The sequence below is a fragment of the Salminus brasiliensis genome, chromosome 23 (assembly GCF_030463535.1).
Source record: "Salminus brasiliensis chromosome 23, fSalBra1.hap2, whole genome shotgun sequence".
NCBI classification, from domain to species: domain Eukaryota; kingdom Metazoa; phylum Chordata; class Actinopteri; order Characiformes; family Bryconidae; genus Salminus; species Salminus brasiliensis.
In genome coordinates this window covers 8,499,093-8,516,823 of record NC_132900.1, presented here as the reverse complement: position 1 = coordinate 8,516,823, position 17,731 = coordinate 8,499,093, and the positions used below count along the sequence as shown (strand labels likewise).

Here is a 17,731-nt window from a genome sequence, read left to right as displayed (position 1 = left end):
GTCACACAACAGAAACCCAGCAGGGAGTAACCGGTTTACCACACACACACACACACACACCCTTCAGACCTGTCACTTCACAAGGCTGCAGATTTGGCCTATGCAGCAAATGCACCACACATTCATATTCTACACACACACACATTTTTTGTATTACTATACCGTAAGACATGATTGCTCTGATGCTTGGTCAGAAGTGGCTGTACCGCCACTTTTTAACTATATAATAAAAATCCTAATTTCTGTATTGAAACTCAAACTGGCTGATTTGGCGTGTGTGACTCCAGCACGCACACACATCCATGTACAACTATACACATCAGCTGAATTCAGTAATAATGTGCCAACTTATGAAAATCAAAGAACATAAATCTACATAAACAGTTATGTTGCTTGACAGCCAACTGTTACTATGCTGCTTGATGAAAAATGTTTCGTATTGTGATTGCTATGAATAATAAGTGATTTATGGAACACACAGTATATGATGGAGCAGATTAGATTTTTGCACCTTCTGTGTTTGTACCCTTTGTATATACAAAAAGTTATGGCGTTTCTGGCCTGGCACATGGGCCTCATCTAATGGAGACATGGGCAGAAACTCTTCTTTTAAAAGTGCAGATGCAGGTGAGCGGCATCAACAGTAATTACAGGTGAAAACGCCTCATATTAAAGAACCACAACATTACCGGTGGGGAAGGTGGAGAGCTGTAAAAAACCAAACAAAAAAAAACTCCCAGCTGTACAAAGACTCCTAGGGCCTACCGAGGCCACAGACTGCATCTGAAGGGGGGAGGGGTTTAAAAAGAGATTTTAAGTTTTATCAAATACAGATCATAAAGAAGTTGTGTGTATTATCTGTTGCACTCCACTATTATCTGTTACACAATCTCTCTTTCAGAAGAGAATTATGAAAGAAATTGAACTGTGAATGTAAAAACAGGCTTTTTCAGGTCGAACACACCCAGGAAGGTAAAACGCTGGTTTTGCATCTCTTTCAGGCTGCGTCTCAGTCAGCACAACCACTGAAGTTCACCACGTCCGACTCCTGCGACCGCATCAAAGACGAGTTCCAGTTCCTCCAAGCACAATATCACAGGTACAGCACGTAACCGAATCATTGTAAGCATGTTTGTGTTTTATACACCGATCGGCCAGAACATTAAGTAAAGTGAAAACCACTGATGATCCTCATCGACAGGGGCATCTGTGAAGGGGTGGATATATTGGGCAGCAAGTGAACAGTCAATTCTTGAAGGGAGTGTGATGTGTTAAAAGCAGGAAAAATAGGCAAGTGTAAGAATCAGAGCCACTTTCACAAGAGCCAAATTGCAGTGGCTGCACAACTGGGTCAGAACATCTCCAAAACATCAGGCAGGTCTAGTGGGGTGATCCAGGTATAAAGTGATCGGTACCTACCAAAAGTGGTCCAAGAGAGGACGAGCAGTAAACTGGCGACAGGATCATGGACACCTAAGGCTCATGTATGTGATCCATGGAGGTCACAGCTTACAAGACTAACTTCTTGGTGCCAGATGCTACAGGACGCCTTAAGAGGTCGGGTGATGTCAGGTTCCTTAAATGGTCAGATCTGTTGTGGCGGAACAAGGGGGACTGATTTTTGAAAGCCTTCCTCCTCGGACTTTTGTCCATCTAGTGTATATAGTGTTGGATCTCTTATTTTATTTATTTATTTATAGTCTTTTTTTTCTGAAATCAAAATTATTTATTTTTTTTCCTCCTTCTCTTAAAGTTGCCTTTTTGGAGATACAAGGGTTTTGCGTGACTGTAATGACATGTATGTGTATGGATGGTCATTATTATTATTATTATTATTATTATTTTTACAGTACATAACATTTAGCACATGGGACGTCTGTAAGACCCTATGTTCTGACATTGGCACAGAGACACACACTGGACTTCTTTATACAGTCCTCTGTGAACAGCTCAGAGAATGTGGGTAAAAAAAAAAAAAGCTTCCTTTCCCATCCCTCCATCTCTCTCTCCCTCTCTCCCTTCCTTCCTGTGCCCTGAATGATCTGAGAGAAACAGAGAGATGAAAGGTGTGTGAGGCCCTGTTTGGGCTGGACACTGCCCAGCCCTGACAGACCAGCGCAATGGTGAGAGGAGGAATGGAGGTGGGGACAGAGTGATGGACAGATAGATGGAAGAAGGGATGAGCTGATTGATGTGTTGATCTCTGACATGATGTGTTATTCCACAGGGAGGGCAAGGGCCAGTTTCAACTGTTCAAGCATCTGAGCAAGAGACTGTGTGTTGTTCTGCTCTACCAATCATATTCAGCACAGTTCAGTACCAGCCAATCACATGGCGGTTATAGTGAAGCCTGGTTGTCATGGTGATGGAAATGTTGTAGAGGTTTTTTTTTCTCCCCGTTGGGAAGAAGGATTAGGTGGAGTGGAAATGACAGCCTAAAGAAAAGTGTGTGTGTGGGTGTGGGGAGGGGGGGGAGAAACACTACCCCCTTTCCAAACACTTCAGGCTGGAATGTAAATATTTTAGCTGACACACATACACACTAGCACGGATTGTTTCAGTCATCTCACACACACACACTCACACACACACACGCACACATCGCTTTTCACCCATTTTCTCTTATTTCCTCAAAGATTTTCATATATTGCCTCTCAGTGGCAAGTAGTCTTCTAATGCTGTATTTCTCCCTTTTTCTTTTTTTTTTTTCTTTTTTTGTCTCCGTGTGTGTGTGTGTGTGTGTGTGTGTGTGTGCGCGCATGTGTGTGTTCCTGCCATTTTCTGGCCCAGTCTGAAGCTGGAGTGCGATAAGCTGGCCACGGAGAAATCGGAGATGCAGCGGCACTACGTCATGGTGAGTAATTCCTTTATGAATGAACGGCAGATTGCACCCAAAGAGCTCAGCATGAACTGGAGGCTCATCAACCCCCAGCCGTCTGCAGTATCCATCTGAATGATTACACTGCAGCCGCAGGAATTACCCACGTCGTAGATGAATGGGTTATTTGAACAGGACACTAGACTAAGTGCTCTTAATTAACGCCATGAGATACTGCTACTGTGCGGAACATCACCCCAGGTATCATCAGTTCTAACGCGTGTTTTCCACTTTTCAAGACCTTAAAGGAATGTGGCAGTATTTTTTTTTTTTTTTACCCTAATTACTCTCTGCTTATGTTGAAAAGAATAGTAATTGATTTACTTGACACAAAGAAGAATTCAGAGATTGTGTCTTGAGCTTCTGGAGCGTGAGTCCAAGTCCAGGCACGAGTCTCTGTATTGGGAATCTGTGTTGTGTCTCGAGACTCGAGTCTGCAGTGCAACTCCATGTTGTGGCTCGAGTCTCTGGGACGTGAGTCTGAGCCATGGCTCAAGCCTCTGGAGCTCAAGTCCAATTGAAGTCTTAAGTTGTGGCCCGAGGCTGTGGAGCGCGAGCCCGGTGTTGTGGTGCGAGGCTGTGGAGCGTGAGGCGGAGTTGACTCTCAAATATTTTCAGTGCAAGCAACTTCACTCTCTTCTACATACTGGGACACTTCCTAATCTATAACCTGTGCTAATCCACCACTCCCTAATAATTGAGCAAACATGGGTCTGCTTAAAAACATTTATTTATTTTATTTTTTTTAATTATGGAATCATTCAGTTCAGAAATGCACCTGCTAAAGGACACTTTAGTCTCATGCTAACAAAGCCCTAGGTCCTGATCGCGTGCGTCTCTGCAGAGAACTGATGAGCATCTAAACATATTAATCCCTCAGATCCTTCTATAAGCACACGCTCATTACTGACATGTGGGGGTTGGAGATGTTTATTATGTAGACGCAGGTCTGGCTGTGACCACACGTCAATAGTCTGAATCAATCATGCAGGACATGACCTCTATATGTCAGTGTTTGTATGCGTGTGTATGTACGTGGGTGTGTATTGCTGGGTGCCATTTCTCTTAGGAATAACTGCAGATGCAGAATGGAACCTTAATCTAGCCTGAATTTCTGATCTCAAACTCAAATACAGAAAGATTTGGGTTTCTGTATAAGTCAGAGAGTTGGGTTTGAAGCCATTCAGCTCCAAAGTAGCTGTTTGTTGAGATGTTTTTGGTCTAGATTGAACATTTAGCAAAAATACTGTATATAAAAACATTTTTACTGTTTCTGGCTCGCTTGCCGTGCGTGGTGTAAAATGGGCTTAAAACCAGCCTGAACCAGAGACGTTTCTGTCTGAAACCGAGCCATACGGGCCTTTTCCAACAATAGCTCCAGTTAAATTGCAGTGTAGTGACAATACTAGCCAAAATTAGGTCATTATTAAATTAAATATCAATTAATATAGTTATTCTTTTTATACTTATGTACACATTCATCAATTATGAAATATTAAATTTCAAACATTTTAAATAAACCTTGAATTTACAGTACCGTCCCCCATTTTCTTTTTTCATCTTTCTTGATATTGCCCTGTATGCTGAGTTTGTCTGTACTTTCTCTGTGCTTTGTTTCTATACAAATCCATTTTTATCATCTTAGCTTAGCTCAGTATGATATCAGTATTATGGTACGTCCCCCACGTTGTGTTCCCTCCGTGCATCTCGGCTCCACTCTCTTTCTATTGGCCTGAAACCCTTGAGCATTTTTTTTAATCCTCCGCACTAAAATGTTGTATTGATTAGTTTTAAAAGTGAAGTCGAAAGAGTCTACAGGCTTATTGATCAGCCCATAAACGATCAATAGGCGTGTGTATTGTAACAGCAGTGTATTAACATAACGGCTACGTCCTGGGGGACTGTAAGAGGCGTTTTCTGGTTTTAGATTCATCCCACAAGCTAATACAGAAGGCAGGTGTGTTCCCTGTTCTCTTTGTCTGAGACTTGCGGTTAATCTTATCTAGCCCATGGAAATAACCTCATAGCATGCTGTTGAATTACTCATTGAAACATACACAATCAAAACTGATTCTTATAATCTGTAATTTGTTGTTTATCTTTCCAAAAATAAGAACACAATAATAATCATAATTCATTCAGTCATAATACACCATGCCTTTTTCAGTCAGTATCATATTTCTATAAAGGAACTATTATAATTTTTTTTAGTTCTCTAATGCATAGACAAATGTAAAGTTCTCTTTGCAGTAGTGGCGGCAACCCCTGAGGAACTGAAAAGTGCTCAGAGTAGCAAAGCGTCTGCGTGCGTACGTTGCTGGAGCCGGTGTGCTACCGGCTTTACGTCGTATAGCTCTTTTTTTCACTTCCTGATTCTATCAGTTCAGATTAAAAGCCCTCTGCAGGGATGTCGTTGTAATTGCGATTTCATAAAACTCTGTAGAAGTGGCGGCAGTTATTTTGAGTAAATAAATATATATATATATATATATATATATATATATATATATATATATATATATATATATATATATGCATGCAGCGAAAACGCTGTATAATGTAAATTATGTTTTCACAGTCAAGCAAAAACCTTGGATTCTGCATCAAATTGGCAGTTTTACAGAAGGACAAAAAAAACTTGTTAACTTTCAATAAAAAACATGGTAAACAGATTTAATTGCAAGGCATTTTGGAGCATTTCTATTGGTCCATTCATGAAAGTATGACACAATGTAACTAACTGCCAGATTCACATTTATATCAAATAGTGTCTTCATTTTTTGATATAATGTGAATCTGGCATTTTATGTGAGCCTATGGCACCGTGCCTAATCCCAACCACTCCCCCCCCCCCCCCCCCCCCCCCCCCCCCCAAATCATTGAGCAGTAGAGTTCTTTTTTTTTTTTGAGATCTTTTTTGCTATCTAATTTCTTGATTGTCTTCTTATTCTGTGCTTGTGCCCATATAAACTCTTGCATCGCGCACACACACGCTCACTCACACACACACACTTTCTCTCACACACACACACACACACAGGCCCACTCGCCCAGTAATATGATTCCTGTGTGAGTGCTTGTGTTTTTAGTGTGCTCCTAATTGATCAATTTGCCATGTTAATTTCATTTGGACCTGGCTGTTGCCTGGCTCTACTCATATTACCATATCATTACATCCTGCTACTGTCAGAGTGAGCAAGCAGACTAAATCCAGCTTGGTGGCTTCCTGGAAGTAGTGTCCGAACATCTGTGTAAAAATGTTGTGACCAGATCTCGCTCACACACACACACACACACACACACCTGTATTTTTGCATCAGTGTAGTGCTAGAAAAATAATAAATGATTTACAGACTGTGATGTTAGTTTAAGCTATTCTCTCACTCACACACAGCCATTGAAGTAAACAGTGAAATGTAAAGCAGCCGAATAACAGCGTTGGATCACGCAGGGTGCAACGTTACGTTATAGGCAGTTTATTCTAGCCATTAACATTTCACTACAGTCTTGACGGTCCAACTTAGGATTTGGAAATGCACAAGAGACAGAATTTGGAAATGGATGGAAAATTCCTAAACTTACAAAACTTATGTTGTGATCTTCTATTGGGTATTGTGATGCATTTGTCCATATCGTCCATCTTTTGCCAATCTAACGCTTGTCTTTTGTTCTGTCCGTTGCTTTTTGTAGTACTACGAGATGTCCTATGGGCTCAACATTGAAATGCACAAACAGGTAAGAAATGTTGTGCTTTGATGGAACTCAGTATGTCTCTTCTTTTCTGTTATTCCTCCTGTTCCATTTCTCTTCCTCTTTTCACCCCCCCAGAGTCTCCAGTATTGCTCTGAGGGGGTGTTTTAGTCAGGTTATTGTTGTAACCAAATGTTTTCTTGCTGCATGGTTTTCTTCCAGTGTTTGCGGAAAATGCTGTATATATCTGAGCTGCCCTAGATTTGGTGGCTTTTACCTGTGTGTGTGTGTGTGTGTGTGTGTGTGTGTGTGTGTGTGTGTGTGTGTGTGTGTGTGTGTGCACGTGCGCTCATGCATTCTCCATTTATCTTAAGGAATATGCATTATTGTAAACGTGTATATTACTGTGTAAGGGCATTGTATGTAGATGAATGCAGTGTACACAAAGCATTGAGCTATCTGTTATGTAATCTCTTTTGCATTTCTCTCCTGTAAAAGCAGCAAAATGCAAATACTTTTCCTTTTATAGACCAACACACAAACAAACAAATAGATCCTTGCCCACATACCCTTTTTGTTTTACATGAATGTGTATGCTGTATATGTGTGTGGCAGTCTTTAACAGAATTGTGTTCTTTCTGCAGGCTGAGATAGTGAAGAGGCTGAATGCCATCTGTGCTCAGGTGCTGCCCTACTTGTCCCAAGAGGTACGTGACTCCACCAGTCTGTAGACCTCTCATAAAGTGTTGTTTAAGGTTCACATCGCAGTACACATGCTAGAAATTATTTGAATATTATGATCAGGGATTGCAGACATAGGCTTACCTACTACAAACCTACTTCATCGTGTTTCAGATGAGCATTGAACTGCATATTGTGTATCCACTGCTAAAGCACATTAGCTCACAACGCAAAGCTATTTTTTGCTTAGTCTCAGCCGCAGACACTCCACACACAGAGTTGCATAGACCATCTGATGTACAGTACAGAGCAAAAGTCTTGTGCCATCTGAGAAGAGCTTTAAAGCCTTTTATCTGGGCTGTTTTCAAAAAAAACACTTAAGTTTAAAATATATATTTGGTTTGGTCAAAATTATACTTTGATTTAATGTAAAAATAAAAAAATACAAAAATCTTCCTTCCTGATTTTGTATAAAACAAAAACCTCAAGCAACATTAAGTTTCTGACAGTGGTCTAAAATTACTTGGCGTCAGATTGCAGTGTTTTAAATCTCTGTAGTGAGGCTGTATTCACTTCAAACTTAGTAGGTCCTTTTCTGAGGCATTTATGGTAAATTTGATGATCTACAATACCATTGCTGTTCTTTAGTACACTTAAGGGTTATGCATGTACCCACAGTTCATCTTCACTTCGAACTGCAGAAAGCTTATTTGGCATTTCCACTGCTTGGGTTGTATATGTATCAGAGAAACATGGTTTTGTCTGTGTCTGCTTTTGTAGCATCAGCAGCAGGTCCTCGGAGCGATTGAGAGAGCCAAGCAGGTCACTCCACCAGAGATGAACTCTATCATTCGGGTAAGCTGCCTGCTTTATTCAGCTGGAAGCTCGTGCGGAGGTGTGTGTGTATGTTTGCAAGGGAGTTTGTTTTAGTTGTCTCTTCTTTCTTTTTCAATCTCTGGCTGTCTCATTGCTTTCCTGTTTGCATATGCGTACTCCCTCAGTTCATCCTCTAACAGGTGTATTTTGGTGTTTAGTGATTTACTCTACTTCTTTGGATTGAAACATTCTGGGTAAGAAATTGTAGAATAACTTTAATCTCCATGTTACTTATCAATTACTCAGGGATCTTTTACAGCTTTATCATTCTGCACACCACTAACATGTATTTGTTTTGTTTATTAAGTTATGTGTTTATTTGGGGGTTATTTGGTTGGTTGGTTGTTTTTTTGCATATTTTTTTGCAAATGGTTGGTTGGCTAATTGTTCCAACCTATTGGAATACGTTTGTACCTTTTGAATGCTGGGCTGTGTTTATTGTCAATACTGTATGTCTCTGTATATACACTGGACAGTTATTTAAGTTCTACCAGCTCTACATAAGTTTGATCTTAGGTTAAACGTAACAGTCCCTGCACTTCAGTTTGCAATATACAGTAACTGAATCGGTTGCCCCAAGCAAACTAGTTTTAATGGCCAAAAGTATTGGAACACCATAACTCTCTCTACTGTCCAGGAAAGGCTTTCTTCTACATTGTGTGGAACTGCCCCGTCTCTAACCTGTGTATGTGTGTGTATTTGTGTATTTGTCTGTTGTGCACAGCAGCAACTTCAGGCCCACCAGCTCTCTCAGCTACAGGGTCTGGCTCTGCCCATGGCTCCTCTTCCCCTGGGACTGAGCGCTCCTGCCCTGCCGGCAGTCTCCTCCGCTTCGGGCCTCTTCTCCCTCTCCAGCCTGCTGGCCTCACAGGCTCACTTGGCCAAGGAGGAGAAAAGCGCCCGCGAGGCTGCAAACGACAACCACCGCGATGACGACGGAGACAAATCCGACTAACTGCGCCTGAGACTGCTCTCGATGGAAAAGAGGAGGGGGAAAAGCACATACCCACACACAAAAACCAAGAAGTCTAAGACGACGACCAGCGGTATCAATATCTGACCTTGTATCGATTCCACACAACAATTACAGTTATTTAGGTAATAACTTGATGCGTTATGGAATCTTACATTTGTTTTTGGTCCACAAAACTTCTCTAAATGATCTGGTGTTAGAATTGTTATATTCTAGTCGTTTCTGAATGATCCCTCATGTCTCACCACAATTCAAAATTTTGTTACTGATTTCATTACACCCCTAAAGGCCGCCTCAACCTACTTGTTCATTTTAAAGCTCTTGCTTCTCTGCTTTACTGGTTATGTTCTTAATTCTTTTGCTTGGTTAAAACGTTTGTGTTTTTATTATTAAATACATGCAAAGTACCTCATGGACTTGGCATGTAACTAACACACGCTTAGGAGGCGTTCTCCACAAGGGAGAGCTATTAGCATAGTTTTTGTGTGCATTGGTGAAAAAGAGGAACCCTTCACCAGCAGGATCTCACTACCACAAATATACATGTATATGAAATCAAAGGCCACTAACCAAACTAAATACATCCTACCTAAGCTGTAATGGGAATGCAGGATCCATTCAGCTCTGTACCGCAACAGCTGTGGAGCAAAAGCTTCATCGGTGTCACTGCTTTCTTTCTTTTTTCTTTTTTTTTTCTCTTCCCTTCGGTCAGCAGACACCCCCCCCCCCCCCCCCTTTACGTTTCTTGTATTTTATTACGCCACTGTTTCCTTCCTCTGCTCGCTTGGTGTTTGAGTTCACTAAGCGTTTATTATTATTGTTGGACCCTCTGGAAAACCACGGCTTCCTGCAAATCTGCTGCCCTCTCCCAAAGTCCTCCCACCTGTGGGAGAAGGAATCCGCACTTTCTCTCACGGGCTGCTGCTCAGACTAAACAGAGCTGGAGAGAAGGTCTGTGCAAAGCAGAGGAGATGCTCCTATCCATATAGTGTGTTCCGACAGTTCGTGCAAACCCGTGAACCTGTGAGTTTCTCCTCAACGTCTAGGTCAACAGCTAAGAATGGGCTTGGTTTGGTTGAGCTGGTTTTTTTTGCTGGTCATTTTTATGGTGGTGATCGTAGCTGGTTGTAGTTGAAGGAAGGAGTTGAGAAGCATATTAGACAGAATGTGTCTCTGGAGACCATAAGTTTGATGATCATGGTCCGTAGTCAGCCAGCACTTTTCAAAAACACTGGACTTGGACTGTCACCAATCTCTTCTGTAAATACACACCCACAAACAAACCCTGTTCAGAACACAGTATGGCTTAATGTAGTCCATAAAAACATTCATTTAAAAACTGCCGAATGTTGGGGAAACAGTTCCAGCTTTAGCTAAAGTATTTAAATAAAGTCTATTCGATGCCTTTAACTACATCTTGCATTACGGATTTCTGGAGATTTCTGAAGATTTTTGAAGCCAGGTAATTAAAAGTTTGGTATGTATTTTCCGAGATGAGATTGGTGACTGTCCAAGACCAGTGTTGTCCAAGTACTAGCATGGAATAACATGGTGTCTTTGCTTGGGCGAGCAGTCAAACCCCAAACTAGGCCGTACCCCTTGTTTCCCCCTAATTGACATAATCAGATCTGCAGTTTTGTGATGTGCGAATGCAAGAATACAAGTAGCTACATTTCCATCAGTTTATTTCTTTGTGCACATTTAGCAAACAATGAAATTAGTGAGATTTGGGGTTTAAAACTCCTTTCATTACTTTCTATTATGTGGCTTTTAGTGGTGAAGGTGCTTTACTTTGACGTCATAATTTTTTTCTCTCTAAAATTCTGCATATTGTCATGTTTTCTTTTGTTTATTTCCCCCCTCACTATTTCTCAGCTCTCATCCTAGTGTCAGCTCTAGTGTCCAGATGGTGTTATATAGCAGGGATGGAAAGCACAAAAACTTGCTTCAGGATTTTCAGTCGAACCAACCATATTTATGAGCTCTATGGAGTCGCAGGAAGGCACCTAATGGAGTGTGTGAGAGCAGTTCCCACTTTAGAAAGTGTGACAAAATGTAAGATAAGCCCGAAAAAACTAAAACCTGGGACATTTCTGTGGATACTTTTACCAGGAATGTTCAGGCTTTACGTCATTCACACATTAAGCCCTTGAACGGTATTTTGCCGGAAAAGTTCTGGTAAACAGGTCTTAAGAGTCACATTATGAGTTTACTTTTTGAGAAAATTGTGCAGGTTATTTTGTGTACGTGATTCAGGAACAAAGGAGCTGTTTGTCTATAAAGGTAAAACCAAAAGCATCACAGTAATGTAATCTTGTAATCTAGATGTCCTTGTCTTTTCTCAATAATCTGTCTGCTTTTTCCATTAATTAAAACAGTCCTTCCTGTTAATTTCCCAGGAATTATACTAGCCCGATAATTCTCAGCACCCCAGTTACCCCAGATTTTTGCGCCAACCCAGCCATTCAATCACCTTGCGTTCCCACTGAACCCCTTCCTGTTCAGATCATTCCTGGGGAAAGTGCATGTGTTAATGGGTCTGTACACATGCATGAATATGCATATGGGATATTACTTGTGCTTGGATAGCTCATGCCATATGTGAAACAGAACCTCCCTGAGTTCGCTGTGCAGGCATCATGCAAATGTACAGATTTGATGGAACTCTTTTACATATTCATATCCAATATGCACTTTCTGCAGATGTTGAAAGAATGAAGCCTGTGCTGCTGTGTCCTGTTGGTTAAACATAGAAACTCTTTGTGGAGCTTTGTGGAGCACTTACCTTGGGATAACAGTTTCCTGTGTAAAAGGACTAGACTCTGTCTGGCCTACAAAGTTGCCCTAAATAATGGTCCAGATAAAGCAGTGTTTGTTAGACTTGTGTTGAATTATGCAGTTCAGATTTGTAGCTTAGTCACAGGCAGTGGAGGCCTAAATTTTTCTGGGCTGGAACAGCACAGTGATAATAACGCTGAAGGCCCAGTCAGATAACAAGAACTTGAGAAAACTGTGAAATGATGTGTAAGCCAGGTTCTTCAGGTTGTAGGTAAACACCCTACACTTTATAGATATAAGGTGCAGGGATCTTGTGAGTAAGATGGGTTGACACTTTCACTGAAAATGCCTAACTAAGAACATTTACAGAGTCCTTTACTTGCTGGCAAGGTCATTGGTGCTTCAGCCTTTGGACTGTGTTCCCAGAGAAAGCTTAAGCCTAGTTTTCTTGTTCTCAAATTGCAGTGCTGATGCTAAATCACCCTTGGAAATGCTTTTCTTTAGTCTTTCTTTAGTTTGGATTTAATCCAGATTTGGGAAGCTGTCTGAATTTTTAGACACCGATCAGCCATAACGTTAGCATTGACAGGTGCTTCTGTCAGGGGTTGGATATATTAGGCAGCAAGTGAACAGTCAGTACTTAAAGCTGATTTGTTAGAAGCAGGAAAAATGGTCAAGCATACAAATCTGAGCCACTTTGATGAGAGCCAGCTTGTGATAGTTAGACGTCTTACTGAGTCTAAGCATCTCCAAAACATCAGGTGGTTCTTGTGGGGTGTTTCTGGTATGCAGTGGTCTGTACCTACCAAAAGTGGTTCCACACCGGACATCAGGCTCATGGACACCAAAGGCTGATTGATGCGATTCATGAAGACCCCAGCTCACAACTTACAGGACTTTTAAAGGATCTGCTGCCAACATTAGTCTTTGTGTCAGATACCACAGGACACCATCCGCGGTCTTGTGTAGTCCATGCCTCGAAAGGGCAGATCTGTTGTGGCGGCACAAGGGGGGATCTATTTTAATAATAGGCAGTTATGGTTGTACGTCACACAAAAAACTTGGTCCATCCATTGTAAACTTTTGTCACCATGTAAAGAACAGCTGCTTCATTCCAATAATGTTAAAATCACATCTGGGCCTGTCGTAGTCGTGGAACTTTGCCAACTAATTGGGATTTATGCTTTAATTGTATTGTTAAATGAATTTTGTGCAACTATGCCAAGAACCAGCCTCTAGCAGCCAAACTAGCTGATGAATTATCTTGCTCCCTGCCTGTCTCTACCAGTTAGCTATCTTTATTACCTAATGCTCAGTTATACAGTTGTCTACGCTTAAGTACTCGCGTTCACACACACTCTATAACTGTACACAAGTCTAGAATTAAGCAGAATTGTGTAGATTTGAGCAAAGCTTCCATTTTCTCTCTTCAGAGTGTAGAAAAGTAAGGCTTGTCTGCTAGTGAACACGCCGTAAACATCGTTTGACACCTGGTTAACAAATAAACAGACATTAAACGGTACAGCACCAAGTTAGAAGTTTTGCTGTTTAAGATCTATAGCATTGATTTCCTTCACTTTCATTTGTTTAGTCTCAACCCAGTGCAGCCGGTTCACATTCAGCTTGTTGATGTAACATGATTTTGGGGGGGGGGGGGGGGGGTTTAAATCATTTTAGGGACAGCCCGGTTCAGACCAGAATAACCCCAGGAAACTGCAGACTCGCTAAAGAGTTGTTGATCTTAGGATTTGCTATTTAATAACTACTGTAAATTGTTTGGAAACTACTAATGAAGCTTATTTTCTGTAAGTTGACCTAAAGTGGATTCTCGTACAGACCCGGATGAATACTGGTCTTCTTATTGTTTCTTTAAGATCTACCTACAGAGGAAATTGAGTTTTGCAGATTGAAATTGGCCCAAAAAGATCCACCCACAGTTCTGCAGTATACAGTTAAATACAGTTGACTGTTAAGTGAACCTCCCCTTTAATGTTATCATGTCACCACAAGGTGGCGGTGTTTCCTAGAGACCAGAGAGCATTTTGTCCAGTTGTGAGACTGCCGATTTGGTTTCTGGGATGGTACTACCTATGATTGTATATAGCAGAAGAGTAGTGCATTGTCATTTCATGTGTCTTTTTTTCCTTTATTCTTTTAACCAATCAGAAAGGGCAGAAGAATGTTGATGGGCAATGTGGTTTGTGGTAGTATGACAGTAGTTTGGTATGGGTTTGTATGCTAGCTGATGGAGTTACCTACTTTTTATGTACTGTATGTATGTAGTACATACTCTCAGTGTCTCGCAGCGTGCAGACAAGCCTCTGCTGTCTGTTTATGATGGGTTTTTTTGTCTTATTTAGTAAGCCGACTCCTCTGATTTGAATTAAGCAATACACCATATGGACAAAAGTATTGGGACATCTGCTCATTTACTGTTTTTGTTTTTTTTTTCTCAAATCAAGGGTATAAAAAAAAAAGTCTAAAAGGGTTTCCTGCTTTTGTTGGAGTAGCAGTCTCTACTGTCCAGGGAAGTAGATTTTGGAGCGTTGCTGTGAGGATTTGATTGCGTCAGTGACTAGAGCATTACTGAGGTCAGCATCTTGGATGATCACTACCCCACCTCATCCCAAAAGTACTGGAAGGAGCACCATCCGTCTTTCCAGGGAACACAGTTTCACTGCTTCACAGCTCAATGCTTTATACCCTGCTAGCCCATGTCAGGATTAGAGTCCTATTCAATTGGAAGTAGTTCTCTACAAGGTCTTGACAAGCTGTGTGTGTGCGTGCGCGTTTGCACATCTGTATCAGCAATGGGTGCAACTTAATAGAAGTAGCTGATCGTCTTCATTAGAAGAGGTGTCCACAAACATTTGTCCATATAGTGTATCTAGACGTATAGTGGTTCTACACGTTCAGTATATATGTTTTGTGAAGGGTAAACATTAAATGCTGATTAAAAGAATTCTGATGCATCTCTGTCGGGTTTATGCATTAAAGGCATTGATCCGATTGGACCAGTTCACCCCTAATATGAATTTGATTGATTAGAACGGCTTGAAGCATTATGTAAATGGATGCTAATGTGCAACTTTGCACCTTCTAGCTTTTTATAACGTGTAATTTTGACCTGATTGACTTTTATTGTTGTTTTATTTACTACTAGTGGACATACTATTGTGTTTTTGTTTTACTTCTTTATGTTCTGAATTGTTCTGATGATGCACTTGATCTCCATCAGTTCCCCAAGAGAAAAGTACAGAATCTAACATAGTCAAGTAAGAGAACACACAAAGTTACTGGAAGACTCCTACAAGACAAATAGTATGTATGTATGTATGTATGTGTTTGTATGTGTGTTCATGTTGTGAAGGGCCAATTTATATACATATATAGATATATCGATATACATATAATTTTGTAAAACATTTTGTATGTATAAAGTTACATTTATTATGTCTGTGTTCACGGGACGCATGTAGTGTATGCAGTTTTGATGGGCTGACTGATGGAGCAACATTGACACACACAGGCTGCTGTAAATCAGCTGCACGGTAGGGCCTCGAGACTCTGACAAGGTCGCTATATTAAGCTACACAGGAGCATAGTAATACTTACTGAGTGGACTGGCTTTGGTAGTTGCTAATAGGTCAGCGATATTTCAAGGGAATCAGTCCGTCCCTTTTTGGGAGCTGATTGTGGGGTGTTTTTTTGTTTGTTTGTTTGTTTTTCGCTTCTTCAAAAAGCATGTCTGAATGATCTCAATCTGCAGTGTCTGACGTATACAGTTAATTTAGTCCAAACTCAGAACTCACTTTTAGTAGAATAGGCAGTTGCCGAACATTTTGAAATATTGAAACTACAACCATTTCACTGTAATGCTGCGTTTACATTTTTAAAGTGATGGCGGCATTACTGGAATAGCTTTGTGGATGGTGTTTGTCACTATGCTATCTAGACTATATAAACATAAAGACGCATTATGCTAAAACCTTGTATCTTCATTTCTACCTTTTTTTCCTTTTTTTTTTTTTTTTTTTCCTCCCCATTTTCTCCTAATTTAGTACTTCCAATTAACCCACCTGTATGTATCCTCCCAGCACTAGCAATGCTCCTGACACTAGGGGAATAAGGGCACATGTCTCTTCCGATACATGCAAAGCCAGCCAACAGACGCTTGTGCCAGCCAACATTGCTTGAGAGTGATTGGGGGAGAGGGCGCCATCTACCCACCCTGAGTACTGGACTCTGGCCTCATAATGTGAATCTGGCAGTTGTTTTTACATTGTATCAGGTTTTCATGATGAACGGACCAATATAAATACTCCAAAATGACTTTACATTGACTTCCTCTGAAAGGTTTTTCCTTCTATAAAATGTACAGTTTTGGAGATACAAGGTTGTTGCGTGACTGTGACTATATGCCACTGTTTATCACTGTGTATTTTTAAGTTTGGGGTTTGTAGAATATAACTGGAACCCTGGACTACAAGCATTCAGCACCTGTCCAGTTTTATTTTTTTGCGGGTTGGGAAAACCGAGGAGCTGGACCGAGTTGGACAGATTGTCCACTGCTGCGCCATTTAAAAATATCAAATATTTGTTTTGCCATCATTACTTATGAGCCCTTCTGATATCCGTTGACCAATATTGTCTGAACATGGATGTACTGCTATTGGTGGTGATGTGTTTTTATTATTGGATTTTTTAATTATTATTATTATTTCTTAATTTAATTTAATGACCTTTTGCCAAATTTAGACTCCTACAAGAACAGATTATAGACATTTCTGGCTTAATTCATGAAGCTTCAACTGAAGAATTCATGTCGAAAGTATGTATTTCATATTAGATTTCAGCAACTGCCCATTGGCTTCTGTTATTAGTGACTTTTTGATTCTGTGACTTTTCTGTTCTTTTGGAGATGCACAGAAACGCATTGAAGTGGTTGGTGGTTGTAAGTGCGTGTACTCTACAGCTACAGCAGATAAAGATTGGTTGAAGCTTGGTAAACGCTGGACTGTTCCTTTAAGATAACCTACGATTACTGTGGTCAGCTGATGACCAGGTGCACTGCTGGCTAACTACGAGTTGATGTAAGTATGAAGTTGCGTTCCCATCACTTGTACAGTTGATGTTGATTTTTAATCGGGCATTACTGTAAAGTACAGTACTGTAAAGCCGTTCTCCATAATCCCGCCTCTCTCCAAACCCTAGCCCCTCCCTCCTTTCTTCCTTCATCAAGATTGTCAATGTCTTTTATTTTTCTTTTTTTTTTTTCCTTTAAACCTTTTTAACGGTTCTTTTTCAACTTCTCTCATTTTGTGACGTATGTAAACCTGAGTGTATACTTGGCAGAAAGTGTATGTCATTTGTGTTATGAAAATCAATATTACAGCTTTGTTTAAAGAGTAAAACGTGGGGAAAAACGACACATTTAAATACATTAAACTCTTTGTGAATGAGATTCTGCAGTAAGGAAGTATTTATGGTGCCTTACAAATAAAAGCTTCAGTGTACCTCTAACTATGAGCTCGTCTGTCTTCCTTCTGGATCCTTCTCTTCATGAATTACCCTAATAAAAACAGTGCCCATAAGAAGTGCTCATCCCTTTCATATTGCATTTATAAATAGAACCATGGGGTCCCTATCTGTACCTATCTATCTATATCTGCTGATTTATCTATATCTACCCATCTGTCTTCCTATCTACCCATCTATCTGTCTATCTACACATCTTTCTATCTGTCTACCTACCTATCTATCTTTCTATTTACCTATCTATCTACCCATCTAAATATCTATATACATCTTTCTATCTGTCTGTCTTGTTTATCTGTCATTTTTATCTTGTCTGT

The 17,731-nt window shown here is 40.5% G+C and overlaps 1 protein-coding gene across 2 annotated transcripts in view; it reads left to right on the top strand.

Moving 5' to 3' along the window:
• Window positions 1-13,522, top strand: part of chico — a 27,093-nt gene extending 13,571 nt beyond the window's left edge. The window contains exons 2-7 of one of the 2 annotated variants that reach the window (XM_072669243.1): window positions 1,002-1,099; window positions 2,791-2,854; window positions 6,569-6,613; window positions 7,213-7,275; window positions 8,030-8,104; window positions 8,853-13,522. In XM_072669243.1, the coding sequence (XP_072525344.1) occupies window positions 1,002-1,099; window positions 2,791-2,854; window positions 6,569-6,613; window positions 7,213-7,275; window positions 8,030-8,104; window positions 8,853-9,080 (573 nt within the window). In that variant the 3' untranslated portion in view covers window positions 9,081-13,522. Of the gene's footprint in view, window positions 1-1,001; window positions 1,100-2,790; window positions 2,855-6,568; window positions 6,614-7,212; window positions 7,276-8,029; window positions 8,105-8,849 lie in introns of both variants that reach the window. The other variant, XM_072669242.1, reaches the window with a different exon arrangement.
• Window positions 13,523-17,731: the final 4,209 nt, after the last annotated feature.